Source organism: Phascolarctos cinereus, unplaced genomic scaffold, assembly GCF_003287225.1.
Source record: "Phascolarctos cinereus isolate Bilbo 61053 unplaced genomic scaffold, phaCin_HiC Scaffold_7;HRSCAF=346, whole genome shotgun sequence".
NCBI classification, from domain to species: domain Eukaryota; kingdom Metazoa; phylum Chordata; class Mammalia; order Diprotodontia; family Phascolarctidae; genus Phascolarctos; species Phascolarctos cinereus.
The window spans coordinates 25775148-25795399 of NW_027556180.1; the positions used below are offsets into that span (position 1 = coordinate 25775148).

The following is a 20252-nucleotide window of genomic DNA, read 5'->3' on the forward strand; positions in this document are numbered from 1 at the left end:
AGCACCATACCTAGAGAGACAATGCCCTATGGGACTTAATAGCTAGCTGACACAGTGAAGAGATCATCGGACCTGGAGTCAGAAAGAGCTGAGTTCAAAGCTAGTCTCAGACATTTATTAGATGTGTGATCCTAAGCAATTCATTTAACCTCAGTCTGCCTCAGTTTCCACTTCTGCAAAATGAAGATATTAGTAGTAGCATCTACCTCCCAAAATTGTTTTAAAGATAAAATGAGATAGTATTTGCAAAATAACATGCAAAAGTTAAAGAGTTTTGAAAATTCTACTTCTTAATAATGATGATAATAGTTCTCAGCTCTTGAACTCGTGCCCTGAGTCCTGCACTGTCCAGATTGGTTAATGTGCCACTTGGACAACAGTGTCTAGCTGACCGTATTCCATGTCAACTATTTTCTTGTCATCTTCCTTGCCTGTCACTGTACCCTGAGTGCAGTGACACCTAGTGTGTCCACTCCTCCTCCTTCCTGCTTTCCAGTTCTGAAACTGTAGTTAAATCAGTGCTGCTATTGCTACTGGAAAGGGTGTGTAGAGTAACTAGCCTGACAGCTACAGTGTGGGTTTGAAGACTGAAATCAGAAGAGGTATTATATTTACATCTAAAGCTACAATTTTAGTTAACTAGACCTATACCTTTAAAACATTGATTTGGTAGACTATGTTTTCCAGAAGAATGCTGTTATTTGCAATCATACACATTTATTTATTTACTTGAGGCAGGATCTGGGTTTTCATCAACATAGGGAAATCCCAGTGAGGAAGCTCAATACCCCAATAATTCTCAGTAGCTACTCTGCAACTTATAATCTAGAGAAGGGTCTTATGTCCTAATGTTCATGAGTTGATATGTGTCAGGGTCAAGACTTGACTTCTAGTCTTCCTAAATCTGAGTGTGGTTGTCCATCTGTTATTTCATTCTGGATCTCAGCTGATTTTATTTATCACTTTGAAGTGCATGGAGTACTCTATGGATGCCATCTGCTTTGAGCCCCACAACAAGCTTGTGATGCAGATGCTGCAGGTCCTATTATTATCATCCTCATTTTACAAATAAGTAAACTGAGCTTTCTGGAGTAGTTGTGACCCCATGGTAACACAACTAGCAAGTGTAGGAGAAACGATTTGCACCCAGGCCTTTCTGTCTCTACACACAGCACTCTAGCCACTGAGGCAAACAGCATTTCTATAATTGATCGAGGAATCCATCTGCTCATCACTATTGGATTGTGGAGCAAATCAAAATGAACTTACATTTACAGCTTCATCTTCAGTCAAACTTTCATCAATTGTGATATTGGGTAGATCTGGCCAAACCTATTGAAAGAAAAGAAAGGAAATGATGTCAAATCCCACTGCAACCGAAGAAGGTAAATCTAAGAGAATATGATGTTGGATGCATATTACATTATTCTTCCACTAGAGTATTATTATAATACTTCATCATGGTGTGGAGGTTTTCAACATTTTGATGCTATCTTGAGTGTAGCATTGTAAGTAGAGCTAGTCTTAGGACCAGCCTAGCTAGTTTTAAAGAGGCTCCAAGGCAGAACATTACCCAACAGCTGATGATTTTTTTTAAATGTCCAAAGCAACTCATGAAATTGTCTTCTAAGAGTTAGAAAGATTATAATCTGGATAATGAGAGTACCCACATGAACGAAATAATGAATCTTTCATTGATAAACCCTAGTTTCAACTGATGACTACACTAGAGCTTTGTCAGTTTCTCTCTGCATTGACAGCAGGGGAATTTGGTGTAAGATACAGAACTCAAAAATATGGTATCAGATCAATTAGGAGTTTCTGCTAATTAGTTAAAGAAATGAGGCATGAGGATTAGGCTCAAGGGATAGGATCAACAAAATATTGTATGTTACACATTCTGAAATGATAACCATTGGATAAATCATTCACTATAACTGCTAATTAATTTTCTTCCTTTAAAAGATAGGTCTTTAAATGATTATAGAAAATATATTTATAAGCAAATAGGCCCATAGTAGCTTAGTTTTAGAAGCAGAAGTGACTTTGGTGATCATCTCTTCAGCTAAATCTGAAGTCTGAATGCCCTCTTTATAATCCCTGAAATTAGTTTATAAAAATCATTATAACCCCATACTCAAAACCTCTGTTTTCCCTATGAATTGAGTTTTAGGTATTTTTAAAAGTCAGATGAAAAAATTAAGTATTATATGCAAATGGGGGAAAAATGACTTTTACTGATGAATGCTCAATTCAACCTGTTTCTAAACAGGTTGAGATAAGATAAAATTTCTAAAGCATTTAGCACAATACCTGGCATATGGTAGGCATAATAAATGCCTGTTTCTTTCCTTCCTTCCTTTTTCTTCCTTCTTTCTTCCCTTCTGTCCTTCCTTCCTGTTTACTTTCCTGCTTCTCTGCTTTACTTTCTTTCTGGCTATTTTAAAGGTGTTTATTATAGTCATACCTTTGCCCAACAAATTTCATCAGTATTTGGCCATTTGACAAAGACGTCTTTCTCAAGCCCTCTAGTATATGCGGGATAGGGTTGGGTCTCATTTCCAGAAATTGCAGGATCCTGAATGGAAATATTAATTCATATCACATAAATGTATGACCAAAGTTTAGTTATCATTAATCAACAACCATTCAATCAGTATTTATTAAGAATTTACAATGTGATAAGCACAATGCAAGGCACTGGAGATACAAAGACAGAGAATGAAGTGATTCTTCTTCTCAATGAGCTTACATTCTAATGAAGGACTTCGACAGTCCCTATCATATAAACTGTCCTTTTTGTCAAGGAGCCACCATGTCCCTTCTTTCTCACCATTTATCAGTCCACTACCACTCTCTTTCAACACCCATTGCCCATGTTTCCCTCCCACTCCTATTTTCATTGCAGATACCCTGTAGATTTCCAAGCTCGATGCTGCTTTCCTTGATGATGATTTAACTGTGTGGACCAAGGAAGGAAACTGTATTGGGTAGCAAGGAAATGAGTAAAATATAACAAACTATCATTGGACAGTGAGCATGGAAATCAGTATACCAGGTACTAATAATAAGCTGAGTTCTGCTCCTTGCTAATCAAACGAGTTAAAATACATTAATAAATTCCCAATGAAAGAGACTCAGTTTGCTATCTGGAAATTGTATTAAACTGAATCTATATTCCAAATTTTAAAGCAGTTTTGCAGCTCTGGCAAGAACAGAAGACTTCCTTTCTCTTTGAGCTTAGGATTGGTAGAGGTATAGACATTTCACATTCATTTTTTTTATCCTGGCTAGATCAAAAGACACACAAGGCAATTTTTTTTTATTTTCTCAGGAATTGTGAGTTGCTGTAATAGGATATTTGCTCCAGGGAAAACTGGGACTATTACTAGGGTCAATCAGAACTCCAAAGATAACTTGGGGTAGGGATCCTTAACCTTTTTTGTGGGCCATAGATACCTCAACAGGCTGGTGAAGGCTCTCTAGACAATGCTTTTAAATGCAGAGAATAAAATACAGAGAATCTCAAAGGAAAACCTTTGTATTGAGATATTGCTATTGAAATATTATTTTTAAGTATCCAAAGACCTGAATTAAGAACCCCCAAATTGGGATTAATGTGTGTAAGGAGGGAAACAAAGAGTAGTGGGGAGTGAAAGATGATTGTGTGTTCTAACTGTGGTGTGCTGGAGTTAGTTAATACTGTCTTGAGAGAGCTGATTGTTAAATTTGCAGTGTGAAAATTTGTACCTCAAAAATAGATAAAAGCTACAAATTAGAATTTGGCTGATTATTTTGTCGATTAGATTAAAGAATTCAGATTAAGTTTTCAGTTGTGTCAGCTGTATTCCCCCACCCAGCCCAGAGTGCCAGTTGTTAAACCTTTGCCAGAATACCCATGATTCTGGAATTGTTGGCCTCCACTTTCTGTTTTACATTGTCAAGTACCTTACATTTTCTTTTACTCAAGGTAGAAAAAAGAAATAGAAAGATAAAGAGATAAGAATGAAATTCAATTATGAAAAAAAGGGACAAAGCCTGACCAGAATAATAATGTATCTCATCCCATCTTGTCGTATTCTGTCAACAAACTGTGGGAGACCCTCGAATCTGTCACGAAGGGTAAAATCAAGTTGCCGCTCCATATAGTCGATGTCTGTGTACTGTACATCCTGCAATATACAAGAATCATAACAACAAAGGAAGAATCTCAAATTATGAAAGTTACTACTTATGATAGTGGTCATTGCTAACCATTGGTTGGGCTAAATGTATTCAGCATTCAAAGATAGGAGGAAATATGGAGACATGTTGAAACATTTAGTTATTTATGTGGCCATGCTATCAGCAATGTCAAATTCACATAACAATAGTCCAAAACTCATTGTCCTCATCTCTTTAACCCTGAGAAATGCATTTTTTGCTCCTTTGAGGACATGGGTAAAAAAAAAAAAAGTTCCAAGTCTGGAAACAACTAATTCACCTCAATTGAATTTTGTGATCTTTCTATAACTCAGGTCAGTAATTTGGGGCCAAAACTCACAAAATGGGTACATTCTATTTTTCACTTTCCACAAAAGATCAAAAGGATAGAAGTCAGTCATATCAGTTAATAAGCAATTATCAAAAGTTGACTATGTTCCAGGCACTGTGTTAAGTGTGGGAGTTTAAAAAAAAAAAAGGCAAAAACTTGGTGATTGTCTTCAAGGAGCACACATTCTACTAGGGAGAGAAGGTAAAATGATACTGACAGTGTGGCAAGAAGTCTGAGGGTTGTTTAAAGTTATTTTTGTCAATGTGTCCATATAGAATAATAGTTGGATACCTAGTTTCTATATTCTGGGTTAATAGGTTTTCCCATTTATCTCCCCCAAAAACAAAGAAATACAAACTAATGTAACATTACATGACATTTTTGAAAGGGAAAAATCATTGCCATATTCATTAATATTCCTTGATTATCAACTCTAATCAGTTTGTTTGAGTTTGCATCCTAAATTTGTCACTATTCCTGACTGTCAGCAAGAGGTAATGTGTTCATTTGAGCTAAAAATGATTGTCCTTCCCAAAGGAACTGAAGGAACTCAAAGAATGTGGTTATTTTTTTTCTTTCTGATTTCTTCTTCACATGTTACTCTTAAGTACTCTAAGTGATACGTGGACTATGAAAAAAAGTATAGCAAATTGATGATTTTCATTAAATCATGTGGGCCTAGAAATTTTGTTTCATTTAAATTTTAATCTAAAAACTATTTTCCTCACAACTCTCTCAGATAAGTAGTATAAATGAAATTGTCCCCACTTTACTGATAAGTAAATCTCATGAGATCCAGTGAAATTATTACATATTTCAATTGTGAGGGAAGAGCTTTTCAAACTTCCTTTTTTTATATAATCAACCAACAAATATTTATTAAGCACCTAATATATTCCTGCAACAACTGTGCTCAGTTCTTTTTTTTTAACTTTATGAAATTACACAAGCATTTCCAAAACATGGTAGAATAAAAAAATATATAATTGTCCAAGAAATGGAAAATCTATTATGTACAACTTGCTATTCCTTTTAAATATATAATGAAGTTATCATGTAACTTGGTTTCTTTTGCTTTTTTTTTTTCTTCCCCCCCTCCCACCCTAGAAATATGTACCATTAGACACATATGTGTATGTGTGAGTCCATGTAAAATCATTCTATGTATACTTCTATTCATCGGTTCTTTCTCTGGATGCAGGTAGCATCTTCCTTTATATGCCCTTTTTAGTTAATTTGGGTATTTATTATAGTCATAATTACTTAGTCACTCAAAGTTGTTCTTAAAACAATATTGCTATTACTGTATACAACATTCTCTTGATTCTGCTCATTTCTCTCTTGATTTAGTACAAGTCTATTCATGTGTTTTCTAAAATTAATGAGCTCATCATTTCTTAGAGTACAGTAGTATTCTATCACTATCATATAACCACAACTTCTTCAATCATTCCCCAATTGGCAGGCATCCCCAGAATTACCGAATCTTTGTCACCACAAAGACAGCTGCTAATAACATTTTAGAACATATAGGTTCTTTCCCATTTTCCGTATTTGTCTTTGGAAGTAGACCTAGTAATTATATTGCTGGGTCAAAGGGTATAGGCAGTTTAATAACTTCTGGTATAAACCTTCAAGGGTCAGTTGCTATTCTGATTGCAGCGTGGTGAGATGAATAAGGTGCTAAGATGTGAGCCTCAATTTTCTCATCTATAAAACTGGAATAATCATGTTTTAAAGGCAATGTGCTGTGGTGGTTCAAATCTCAATCTTGGAGTTAGAAAGTCTTGGATTGTCTCACTTTTGACACATACTGGTAAGTTATTTAACCTCCCACTTATTTTTTTCTGGCCATTTAACACTGCCTTTCCCTTATGCCTAGGATGTTCTCCATCCTCAACCCTGCCTCCTGAATATTTTATGTCCTTCAAATCCCAGCTAAAATTTCAGTTTCTGCAGGAATCTTTCTAATCCCTCTTAATTCTAGTGCCTTTCCTTGATTGAGTATTTCCTGTTCATCCTACATATAGCATGTTTGTACATAGCTATTGTTGTTGTTTGCATGTTGTCTTACCCATTGGATTACGAAATTGAGGGCAAGGAGCATATTTTACCTTGCTTTGTATCCCCAGCATTTAGTACGGTGACCGACACATACTAGGCATTTAATAAAAGCTTATTGATTGATTGACTGACCAATGCCACAAGTAATTTCCTACAACCAGAAGTTGAAGCACAGGTAATGATCAAAGATAGATATAGATAGATACACATACGCCCATATGCAATATAATAACATATATATGAGCATGTGGATGTGCATGTACCTATACATGCATCTACACATATATATTCATGTGTGTGTATGTGTATATATATAATATATATATTTGCCTATATACACTTGTGTATTTATATAGCTTATAAAAGGTAACCTTGACTAAGTAGTCATGAGATTCAAATGAGATAACATACTTATATTACTTTGCAAACTAAAGTGGTCTATAAATACCTGTTAGATGATGCTACAAGGTAGTATTTATATGGCGTTTTAAGATTAAAAAACATTTTGCATATCTTATCTCTTTTGATCTTCACAACAACCTTGTGATATAGGTGCTATTATTATTCCCATTTTACAGACAAGGAAATTGAGGCTGAAACAGGTTAAAGGTTTTGCCCAAGTATTGCAAAAAAATTTCCAAAAGAAAATTTAAACTCATGTGTCCCTGACTCCAAATCCACCACTCTATCTACTACTTCATCTAATTTGCTCCATCACACAGTTAGTAAGTTATTTAGCTCAGATTTTCCCACATTAAATCCCAATACCCTTTTCACAGTATCATGTTGCCTCTCAATATTAGATTGTTAATTTTGTCCTTGTTACCACTTCCATTTGATTGATGCTAAAAATGACATGGTAGCTAATCACTGGCTCATCTAAGTGTATCCAGGCTTGCTCAAAGACTCACAGACAATAACTAGAAGATGCAGGATTTGAACCCAGGATCTCTGACTCTTTAATTTACAAGGCTATCCCAAGAAGGGATACCAACTGAAAACTAGATTCAGTGAGCATGTGTAGCACTAGGTACTGGAGTATATAGAAATTTCTGAGCACAGAGGGTGCATAATTTCATATGATAATGTCCACTATAGAAATTTTATGTTCCACTATAGAGAGACAAAATTGTCATGCTAGAATTGGTAGATGACAGAACTCCCTGCTCTGAAGCTTTGCTCCTTGTCTCTATGAAGCAAAAGAGCAATTACTATAATGATCTCATTTTGGGTAAATACGATTTCTTAAAGACCATCAGGAGATATAAAGAACATTCAAGGATATGCTCATATGCAGAATTCCCTAACCGTTCCGTGGGATTGGGAACAGGACAACTCTTCTACTGTTAGCTGGGTTATAGAAAAGTAGAAAATGAAGTTAGCATTTTCCTTGTTATGAATCCACCAGTAATATGTTGCACCAATTTGACTTTTCAACCTATGGTTGGTATCTATGGAAAACACCTTTCAAATATTGTGTTCAATACTGTAACCTCACCAGTATTAATTTATTTGTTTCATTATTTAATGCAAATGGGAAGGTGGTAGAGAGGGGATATGATACAACACAAATACTACTAGCTTTGGAGTCTAAGAACCTTGGGTAAATCACGTAACTTTCTTGGGCCTCAGTTTCCTAAACTGTAAAATTAGTTATTTGAACAAGATAGATTCTGAAGGTTCTTCACTATCTAGATTTATGATGCTAAGATGTTTTCAAATGGCTTTAAGTAACAAACCTGACTTTGCCAATTGATGTACTTACGTAAGGGATTGAGGCATTCACCATCTGTTCGTAGACTTCAACAATTTCCGAGGTGTTTCGGTATCCATAACGGCACAGCTGGAATCCCATAGCCCAGTAAGGTGGCATAACTGGATGGCCAATGAACTAAAAAAAAAGCAAGGAAAAGCATTGATTTTGCTCTATGGTCCAAAGGAGCCATAGACAAAAAAGCCTTCTTAGATCATGGAAGGAAGATATGAAACCAATCCTACTTCATGATATTGCTTAGTTGCCCCTTCAGGAGTTGGGCCCAAAAACATATAGAAGTCTAAGATCCCACCAATCGTGCGGTATGTCAGAGCAGGGGTTGGCTGGAATGTCACATCTGGAATGAAATTACATATTCATAACTTACAAATTGTCACTTTAATTGGAAATCTCAGGGAGCAAAATCACTTTAGAAAAAAATATACATATACACTTTTTCATATATTTACCCATTGCATTACTGTTGAGCAGAAGAACTCCATGAGCATTGCCTTCATTTTCCATAACCATGTAATAGGGTTGAAAGCCATAGGAATTGAGCTTATACTGAAAAACAAAATAGCGTATCTGATTGTTATGGAGAGAGTGTTCTGTGTTTCAAGGGGTTGGTGTGATGAAGGGTGGGAATTTGGCTATGCAATTAGAGGATCAGTGAGCATTGGGAGTTAAATGGACCCATTCTTCACATAATAATAAGAGCTAGCAATTATATAGCACTTTAAGGTACACAAAGTCCTTCGCATCTTGCCTCAAATGATGCTTCCAAGCAAGTCTATGAAATAGGGACTGTTATTCTATATATTGTATTCATTCTAAAAAGAAACTAAGACAGAAAAAGTTTAATTGGTTTTCCCAGGGTTACAGATGTCTGAGGTAGCATTTGAGTTCATGACTTTCTGATTTCAAGTCCAATACTCTATCTACTAGACCACTGAGCTGCATGTTTTAGTAGAAGGAAACAATTAGGTTTCCCTAAGAAAATCATTTTAAGGATGCATTGTTCATGTTTTAAAAACCGCTTCTGTTTTAGAGCTCTGAAGTGAGAAGGAAAGTTATTGAATTCCATTCCAAGCTTTTGTTCTGATAGTTCACTAATGTGAAATATCGGTAAGACTGAGGAAGCATTTACTCTTTTAGAAAGAAAAAAGCAAATCTGAATCTGCCATCTCAATGATAAAAAAAGCATCAAAATGTAGGAATTCCCCATAAAAGCAATTAGTCAATTAATGTTCTACCTAGTCATAATGTCAACAATTGTTTTAGGTATAGGGTTCATAACCTTTTGAGTGGTTGTCATAGATAACACTGGTAGTCTGGAAAAGTTATGCAAGCCTTCTCAGAAGCCTGTTATTACTTGTAAAAAATATATTGGATTTCAAAAGAAAGAAAGAAAAGTTATTACAATATTAAAGAAAATACGTAGACCCTAGGTAAAGCACTCCTATTTTAATTATTTAATTTAAAAATTAATTCAAGAAAAAAAAGGTAATCCAATGTAGAAGTCAAACTTAAATTTGGACCCTACATGTATGTGCCTCAGAAACACTTATGTTGGACATTAGCATCATTAGCACAGACAGATTATAGTCTATTATGAATCTAAAAAGCAATTTTTTTCTATACATATACATATGTGCACATATACATTTTTGTGTATTAAAAATCCCTATACTGGGATTCTGGGGTATGATTGTTTTTTGAAAAATACTTCAAGTATATCAGAAGAAAGTGATTTTATTCACTTGAGGAACAGCAATTGTTGTAAATGCACTACTTTCATTAAAGAAGAAGCCACAACTTGGGAGGCCCTCTGTGGGACCAGAAGGAATAACCAAGTCACTTACACCTGGAGGCTGGTCTCTAGTGAACATTCCCCAAGTATGCCAGTTCAGATCTCGCTTAAACGCAGTATGTTCAACTTCCCCAAATCCATAGATGAATTCTGACGGCAGCCGAGTTGATATCTGAATGAACTGGTCATGAAAAGCAAATCCAGGCACCTGAGAATCCCAACTAAATGACAACAACAACAAAAATAATATTCTTTGTATAACTATTCTTAGTAATAAGTACACTTCCTCCAAAACCCATCAAGCACAGTAATTCCACATCAACATTATGATTACCATATCAATACTATTTTATACAAATAGTACTTTAGATACTTATATAGGTAATTCTCCTTATACCCAGTTATAGCATAGCACTTTACATATGTTTGTACTAAGCTCTACAAAGGTAGAGACAAACTGAAAAAAATAACCTCTCCAAATATCTGCTTTTGAGGGACATCTTTAGAACATAATTTAATCTATATGACATTGTTTGAATTAAAACTATATTCAAATTAGAAATCCTTCTTCTAATCTAATTACCTAGATCAGGTGAAGTGAGGATTAAATAACAAAGTATCCAAATTACTTTTAAATATAAAATAGAATTAATATAGTGACTCAGAATGTAAAATGAAAATAGAGATTATTACAATAAAATTATTGCTTACCGGAAGTTTAATTACATCTCCACTGAAGACCTGCTCTGATACCTCATAGAATGATACATCTAGAAGGGACCTCAGATACAATTCAAGTCAAACCCCATCATTTTACACCTGAGGGCAATGAAGCCCACAGAGGTGGAGGGACTTTCCCAAGGTCACAAAGACAGTAAACATTAGAGGTGGAGATTGAACGCAGGTGTTCTGCCTTCAGAGACACTGCTCTTTCCATCTTTCACAATGATGACTCAGTATTCTTTATAGCTCATCCAAACAACTATTCATCTATCCATCTATCCGTGCATCTGTCTCTTCATTTATCTGTGTACCCAGCCAGCCAGTCATACTGGCTAAGAATTGGAATATTTGAGTTCAAATAAGTCGTTGAAGTCAGTCAACATGCTAAAATAGCAAAAGCTATCACAACATTTGCCAAGATGGAAAAGTTTTGAGTTCAGGCCCTTAGGTGTATTTGAGGAACACCTTGCTAATTCTGGAGACAATGATCAGCAGGTTTGCCAAGGATGATGGAGATTTTGGTCATAATAACTCTTGATCATCTCCTAAGTGGTAAATTTGTTCTACATCATGCTCTATATCAGCAAGGAATGAATCTGTGCTGATGAGATTAGAAATCTTTGAAATCCTGGAACATGATGCATTTATTGAATAATAGCAAGTATTTCATATAGTGTTTCAAGATTAGCAAAGTGCTTAAAAATGTTAACTCATTTGATCCTCACAACAACCCTGGGAAGTAGGTGCTATTATTATCCCCATTTTACAAATGAAGAAACTGAGGCAGACAATGATTAAATGATCTGTGCAGGCTCAAACAACTAATAAGTGTTTGAGTCTGGATTTGAACCCAGGTCTTCCAGACTCCAGATCCAGATTATTGTCCACTTATCAGTACTGATGAATCCAAATAGAAATGAGTGGCATGAAACCACACTTAAGGATTCCTGAGGACTGCATATTGACTTGGTTTTAAAATGTGAGGCTATCTTTTATTGTGCTTATATCATTAAATATTTCAAGCTTGACCCAGAAGTATTGCAGGACATGTATTAAAAACCTCTGCATTACCTATCTAGTTCCAGTACCTGAAGTACTCAAAACAGTATGGCACAGTAGATGGTGAGCCAGCCTTGGAGTCAGGAGGATCTGTGTTCAGATTATGTCTTTTATACTAACTGGCTGAATGATTTTGTGTAAGTCATCTTACTTTTCAGTGCCCCAGGCAACTCTCTGACTACAACTTATATGTAAAAGGCATCTAGGTGGAGCAGCGGTTAGAGTGATGGGTCTGGAGTCAGGAAGACATGAATTAAAATCTGACCTTACTAGCTGTGTGACCTGGACAAGCCAGTTAACCCCATTTACCTCAGTTTCCTCAACTGTAAAATAAGCTGAAGATGGAAATTGTAAACCACTTCAACATCTTTGCTAAGAAAACACCAAATAGAGTTGTGAAGAGTCAGACACGATCGAAACAACTGAACAAAACAACAATAGAGACAATTTTCACATGAAGAATCTCCCATATAAAAGAAATCATAACTCTAGACCTCTTTCATCACCACTATGATTTTTTAAGGCAAATATTATTGGTCCACATCCCTAGATCCTAAAGGAAAGAGATAAAAGGAAATGAGGACATCGACTGCACGCTTGTCAAAATGGCAGTACAATGCACGTCTTTCTGATCATACCAATCTATGTTTCTGGAGAAAATCAGAATGCATTTGTTGAAGATAACTTTGATCTTTTAGGCTCTTGGTATGAGGATCCAATGATGTATCTAGTGTCGACCAAGATGAGGAATCCACTAAAGTAACAGGCATTTTCTGCAACAAATTGAACATTTTCTGGCCTCGAAGTTTTGTGAAATGCCTTTGACGGAATGTCCTTTAATCTATAATGATGGCTTAGAACTAAATCACTGAAATTCTTTCCATTATAATCCACATTATTAATAGCACTTTACACACACAATTGGTGAGTCTGTTATCACATGGCTTTTTACAGAACTACAAAACTTATTATTTTCACCTGAAAATATTTATTCATTAACATTAGGAGCATACAATGTTATTCATTATACTTTTCATATCATTTCCTCCTTTTTTCCCCATGCTTCTCATTTTCCACTCTTGGCTCTTCATCCTTTTCTTTCTCTACTCATTGCCCCCTCCTTTCTCTCTCCTCCTTCAGATTCCTCTCAGCTCATGATCCTGCTACTAATACCTTACAGCATTCCAGTCTGACACAGAAATCGGAGGGGGAAAACAGTGATAACAAGAAGGAGGAAACCCAGGAATTTTGTTCAAGATAAAATTTCAACATATTTTGATCCATACTGACACAGAGAAAAGTGACTAATATAACAAATACAGCAAATTATAAATAAAATTGAAACATATAAACATGTGTATATGTATATATATATATATATACACATACATATTTATTTTTATTCACTTTGCTCACATCTGTTCCTTTTCATATATGAATATCATAAAAAAGTTCAATGTAGCAGGTATGTTGAGTACAGAACATTCCTCTTACATAAAAATAAAAAGAGTTTTTCAAGGATGAAGTGAACATTGGTCCTTTTGTGATGATGTCCATTAATCTCTTTTTGGTCTATATCGATTGAACTAGAATATCTGCATTTAGTTTGACCACTTCTGAGCCAAAATACTAATTTCAAAAGGATTCAGATTGTATAGATATAATTTTTTTGTGTGTTTATATTCATGAATTTTGTACTGTGCTCTGTTTCCACCTGCTAATACAAAGTAAGACTATTTTTAAAATGCATAAATCATCCTTTAGGATGTGACGAAAAGCACTCACCTTAAAAAAGTTTACAATTATTTCCATTATTATTCATAATATTAATAACACAATATATACATACATATTACATGTGTGTAAATATGCTTATGTGTGTGTGTACACAAAAAAAAACCCTGGTAATACTACTTCATCCCTGTGAAAATTATCATTTTGTTTAGTGGAAAGACTCTGGAGTCAAAGGTCTTTATTTGAACCATGGCTCTACCACCCTCTACCTACATAATTTTAGGAAAGCTGCTTAATCTTCATGACCTTCTTATTCTCATTTTTAAAGTAAGAGGGTTGGCCAAGATGACCTCTGACAGATTCTCTTATTCTATACGTATAATACTTTGAAAATAAGAATGCCTTTTAATGTTTCTTGTTCTCACACAGGGATACAATTTTGCTCTGAGTTTTAGGCTTTTGGTCACTCTTCATCACTGGCATTTAATCACTGTATATCAGCTCCAATTTCAACAGATATATCAGCATCCTTAATCCGGGGGGGGATTAAAATAATCTAAATTCTAATGGCTGATAGGCCCAGTAGTAATCCCTCTGGATATGTGTCTAATCTTTTGGTTCTCAACTTGATTAGTAGGCAGACACTGACATTTTGCAAGGAAGTCAATGTCACCAAAAATGTGAACAAAACTCTAAGCAACTGTATCAGAAGATTTCCTAAAGACTGTCCATAGTTCCCCCAAAAGAATGGGGTCTACTAAAATATCACAGGCTATTATCATTCACTACAAGACTGTATGCTCATAATAATGCCTGACATTTTATGTAGCACTTCAAAAATTTACACAAATTATTGATTACACAACTATTTATATAAAAAATCGCATTGAGTTCCACTTATCCTGAAACGTAAGGAATATGAGTATGTATTACACCCACTTTACAGCTAAGAAATTTGAAACTCAGAGAAGTTATTACTTGCCCAAGGTCATTTAGCCTAGTAAGCAACAGAAGTGGATTTGAACTCAAATCTTCATTATTTCAAGGCAGGTACACGACTCACTGTAGAACACTGCTAATTTAGCTCATTGTGGTCTGTTCATTTCCTTTCTACACTTAACCTAAGCTATTATTTAAATGTCACTCACATCAAATACCGAATCACTCACATGACTACTCCTGTGCTCCTTCGACGGATCTGGATACCAAATGGCTTTGCTCTAATTTCAACATCATACAGTCGTTCTTCATAAGTGCTTGTAGGATTACTAGGAATGTTTAGCGGTACTGGAACTTCATATCTCTTTCTGTCAGCATCATAAATCTATATGTCAACAGAGATGGGCATTGACAAGATTTACTTCTTTTTTAAATGTATCACTGTTATTCCATTCACACACTGTGAAATCATTTCCATAATGATGAAAGCAGGGACAGGCGAATAGGTCTTAGAATCATTCTGTCAGATATGCATCCCCAATCTTTCTATGCCAAATGGAGAAGAAAGGATTTGTTACATGTTATTTATTATATATGACAGGTATGATTCTGTATCCACAGAGAGAGAATAATTTAGTAGTACAGAAAAGCTTCTATTTTGGATGTATGGGAGAAAAGTTTAAGTTACTGAACTGTCTATTTTTTTTAAAAACATGAACTTTTGCTCTTTCAATACAATGCAGGGTGTCCCCCCAAAACTAGTAGGGCTTCAAGCTTATTAGGCAAGATGTAGGAGACACCCTACATAAACAAATTAATTACCTGGTGAATTTTTGAACAGCCCTACCTTAATGAATAGACAAAGCATTATTGGTGAGTTCTATGAAAATGAACATTCACATTTTGTTTATAATATCAACTGGCACCATCTATGATAACAGAATTGGCTCCACAAAGCTAACCTTCAACCCACACCCAATCTAAAATTGAGTATCCAAATATCCAATGTAGTAGAATACAGATTAAGAGTTAATTACTAGCCCATAGTAATAGGTTGAAAAAAATCTCAAGTTTATCAGATGGCTATGACACATTATTAATTCAAACATACTGACTGGTAATTGATCAGAGTGACAATTACTTGAAAAAAAAGCTTCCATACTCAGATACCTCATCCACATAACCTGAATGTGATAATAAAAACAATAATCGCTAGCATTTACATAATGCTATAAGATTTGCAAAGCTCCTTAAAAGTTACCTCTGACCTGCAAGATAGGTGCTACTATTATCCCCATTTTACAGATGGGGACATGGAGGCATAGAGGGGTTAAGTGACTTTCCCAAGGTCACACAGCTAATGAGTGTCTGAAGCAGGATTTGGATTTGGGTCTTTCTACTTCCAAGTAACAACAACAACAATACAAAACAACAATAATAATAATAAATAGCTAATGTGCATATGCATATATCTGTACATATGTATACAGTACCTACTATGTTCCAGGTGATATGTTAAATGCTTTATAATCATTGCCTCATTTCAGCCTTACAACAACCCTGGGAGGTAAGTGCTATTATTATCCCCATTTTACAGATGAGGAAACTGAGGCAAAGAGATGAAGTGATTTGCCCAGGATCAGACATGTAATAAATGTCTAAGGCCAGATTTGAACTCAGGTCTTCCACACTCCAGGCCAGGGCTCTATGAACTACAATCATTGTACGTAAGGAAAAGCAAAGGGAAGAAAAGTCTTCATGATGGACTCAAGAATATCTGTAGACTTGTTGCTCTTTGGCATAATGGTACTCCAGAAACCTTTCATGGAAATATATAACTTTAGAGCAGGAAATGTCCTGAGATTTAACCTACTTCAAACCACTCAGTTCACAAATGAGGCTATCGACCCCCAGGAAGGTCATGGAGTCATTGTGTATAGTGTTTTCTTGGGTCAGCTTAATTCAGTTCACATCAGTTCATCTCATCTTTCTACACTTTCCAGAGTAGTTATACTAAGTCACAACTCCTTTAACAACGCATCAACGTGCCTACCTTTCCACCTCTTCTCCAACATTGAGCATTCCCATTTTTGTCATCTTTGTCATTTTTCTAGGTGTGAGGAAAAACCTCAGGTTGGTTTTGATTTGCATTTATCCTAACATTAGTGATCTGGTGCACTCTTTCATATGATTATTAATAGTTTGAAATTCTTCTTTGGAGATATCTTTGTTTATATTCTTTGACTACTTATCTTTAGAGGAATGGCTTGAATATTGTATCTTAGTTGTCTATCAGAGGTTTCAAACTCAGTCTGTAGCAACTTTGGCCAGAAAAAATCTCCAGTATGGCCAAAATTAGATTAAAATCTGATTGGCAAATTCTTAATGGAAGTAACAAAAATGCAAATTAACATAGATAATGTTAATATGTGGCTTTTTGAGTCAATATGTTGCCCACAGAGTCTGCTTCTATTTGAGTTTGACTTTACTAGTCTAGATAACTTGGACACCAAACCTTTATTCAAGAAATTTAATACAATTTTTTTCTCATTTGACCACTTTCCTTCTTATCCTAGACATTTTAATTTTGTTGTTACAAAAGTTTTTCAATTTCATGTAATCATAATTATACATTTTAACTTTTGTAACTATCTATATTTCTTTTTTGGTTAAGAATTCCTCTTCTAGAGATTCTGAGGAAATGTTTAAAGAGTGAAACACTGTCACGTAAGATTTATTTTAAATGCTAAAGTGTAAAATTTAAAGCTGAATTCCCTCTGTACACTGAGCTTTTGAATGGAACGTACTCTATAAGCACAATACATAGACTTATTTTTTACAATGAATGGCAAATTATTTGTATTCTTTGAACCAAATTCTGCTTCCACCTAGAAATGTGATTAAGTATTTAAAAAAACAAACTTTATTGGTAGTGACTTCACTGTGCTCAAGAAAGACTGTTGACCATGTTTTGGCTGCCTTAGTGCAGTCTATATGTTAAATAAAGGTATGCTATGACCAAATAAAAAAAGTATTTCTCTTCTACTCAGAGCTTTGAATGTTATATGATTTCTTTCTCTTCTATTTTTGTCAGAATCTTTAATATTCAGATCAGGTATCCATTCTGAATTTCATATGGAAAATGATGTTGGTATATGCCTAATTTCTATCAGGTGGCATTCTAGGTTTTCAAACAGTTTTTATCAAATGGATCAAAGTTGAACTTTTCTCAAAGTGAAATGGATGCCCTTCTGAGGCCTTAGGTTTTTGTTCTTTGGAGGGCTTTGATCAAAGAAAGGATGCCCACTTCAATGGGACTGGATGTCCACTGAGTTCTCTTCTAACTTTGAGATGCTATGTTTCTGGGTAATATCTTCTGACTATTGTTTAATTGTGCAGAATCAGGAGAATTTAGTCAAAATGATAAGCCACCCTTACTGATTACCTAACTTGCAATTAATTAAAATAAAAACAATTTATATTCAAAGAAAAATAAACTAAGAGTCTTTAAGAGCTAATTAAAAATGCAAAACTAGCATGGAAAAAAATACTTGACATATTGGTATCTGGGGTGGAATAGCCAGTTGCTTTGTTGGTCTGCTTGTTTGTTCAGTTGTAATCCAGATAGCTGAAGATAATTGATAATTTCAAATCAATTAACAGGGAGTGGGGGGAAGGGGCTTTATTCAGGGTATTCACATTCATGTAGATCATACCTTAAACTGAAGCATTTCATTTTTGTGATATTTCACCTCCAGTCGAAGATTGGAAATAGGATTAGGATATGGTAATGAGCGTACTATGCTGGAGGTCAGTTGGAGATTAGCTGTTATTCCTGTTGAAGTATATGCTATTGAATTGACTGCATAAGAACCTTCATCAGTAGGATAATAGCAATGAGGTGCTGAACTTCCTTCTATATCCTGAAAAGTAATAAAATAGCATTAAAAATTAGATCTGATAAGATTTTTGAAACAATAATACCGTAGTTATATATCTATTCACTTAATTAGACACTTAATTCTTAAGTTCACAATTATTCAGTCTTTAACACTTATTGACCACAAATCTAGACATGGCTCTGAGTTATAGTGTATATGTTCATAAGTCTAGAGCAAGAAGTGATTTTAGAGACTATCATGGCCATTCTCCTCAGTTTAAAGAAGATGAAACTGAGGACCAAGGAGGTTAACTGGTTGATGCCAGGTCATACTGGTAGTAAGCATCAAGGGTAGGAATTGAACACTATTTTGCTGACTCTGGTCAATGTGATTTCCACTATGTCCAGCAACTTACCAAAAAGAATTCCTCACCTGTAGGTAGTGATACCGTTTTTTTTTTTTGGTGATACCTTTTTTTTTAAACTGAATATAAAGCCTAAGATCTGATTAATATTTTTGGCTGCCATGATACAATATTGATGTATATTGATATTGCAATTCATTAAAATTCTGGATCTTCTACTTACTATCTATATGATCTTAAGAAAGTTCATGGACTTCTCTAGGTCTCAATTTCCTCATATGTGAAATGAGAGCATTGGACAATGTAATTACTAACACTTCTGCTGGCTCTAAATCTATGATTCCCATGCTGAAAAATCCTTAGATGGTTTCCACAGTAACTATTATTTAGCCATACTTCATTGGAAATTTTTGTCCATTTATTTGTGTGCTTGCTGGCTTTTCATACATTTATTTATATATTCATTCATTTATCTATCTACTTATTTGCTTATTCATTCATTCATCCATCCACTTAATTTTTTGCTTGTTTATAACCCAAGGTTAAATATTACATTTGGAAGGCAATAAAGTGTATTCGAAAGAAAGTTAGATGAAATCTGGAAAGATCTCAATTTCACTCCTTACATAATAAATAACTAAGTTATCCTGGTCAAGTCACTGAATTTCTTAATGTCTCCATTTCCTCACTTTAGAATGAAGGAATATGTCAATGCACTATTTAAACATAGGTGTTTAAATGTCTGTATGAATTTTTATCTTACTCGATTGGCCTATATTCTAGCCCGTCTTTTTTGGATCTCAACTCTGTCTTTCAGCATGTTAGTCATTTCTCCAAGTTTTGAGTAATCAGCAAATATAATAGGCAGCCTTTCACTTTCCTATTCCCTCTACCCCTTCTCAGCATCCCCTCCTTACAAACTATACGTGCTAGATGCACTCATGAAAAGTTGCTAGACTATATTAACACGGGGCTTTTTGCACAACTGAGTGAATTCGTCATAAACACTCTTTCATATACAAGCCTATGAGTAAACCATTGTCCTTAGTCTAGGGTCATCTAGTTCAACCCTATCATTTAACATATATAAAAACTTCAGTCTTAATCAAGAGAAGGTAAATGAAGCTATAATTCAAGTTTATATAGTTAGATTTTCCAAAAGTAAGATTTGAACCCAGATTCTCTGTTTCCAAAGTCAGTGTTCTTTCTATGCCACTTCTGAGTTGAAAGTATCCTGTACTTCCCAAATTTCCTAACCTAGAAGGAGAAAGTGGAGTCCTTACTCATGAGGTGAATCCTAGAGTGTACCAAACAATACCTTTCAAGCCATAATTAAGACCAAACACACTTGCCCTCAAATCAGTACCTGATTTCCAATCCCAACTTCC

The 20252-nt window shown here is 35.0% G+C and overlaps 1 protein-coding gene across 1 annotated transcript in view; it reads right to left on the reverse strand.

Annotated features, from left to right (window-relative positions):
- Nucleotides 1-20252, reverse strand: part of SI (sucrase-isomaltase) — a 106232-nt gene that overhangs the window by 26735 nt on the left and 59245 nt on the right. The window contains exons 25-33 of the mRNA XM_020989062.2: nt 18336-18542; nt 14850-15004; nt 10217-10385; nt 8822-8918; nt 8597-8709; nt 8364-8489; nt 4044-4172; nt 2468-2578; nt 1270-1332 (exon numbers count right to left, since the gene is read on the reverse strand). Coding sequence (XP_020844721.1) covers nt 1270-1332; nt 2468-2578; nt 4044-4172; nt 8364-8489; nt 8597-8709; nt 8822-8918; nt 10217-10385; nt 14850-15004; nt 18336-18542 — 1170 coding nt within the window. The remainder of the gene's footprint in view (nt 1-1269; nt 1333-2467; nt 2579-4043; nt 4173-8363; nt 8490-8596; nt 8710-8821; nt 8919-10216; nt 10386-14849; nt 15005-18335; nt 18543-20252) is intronic.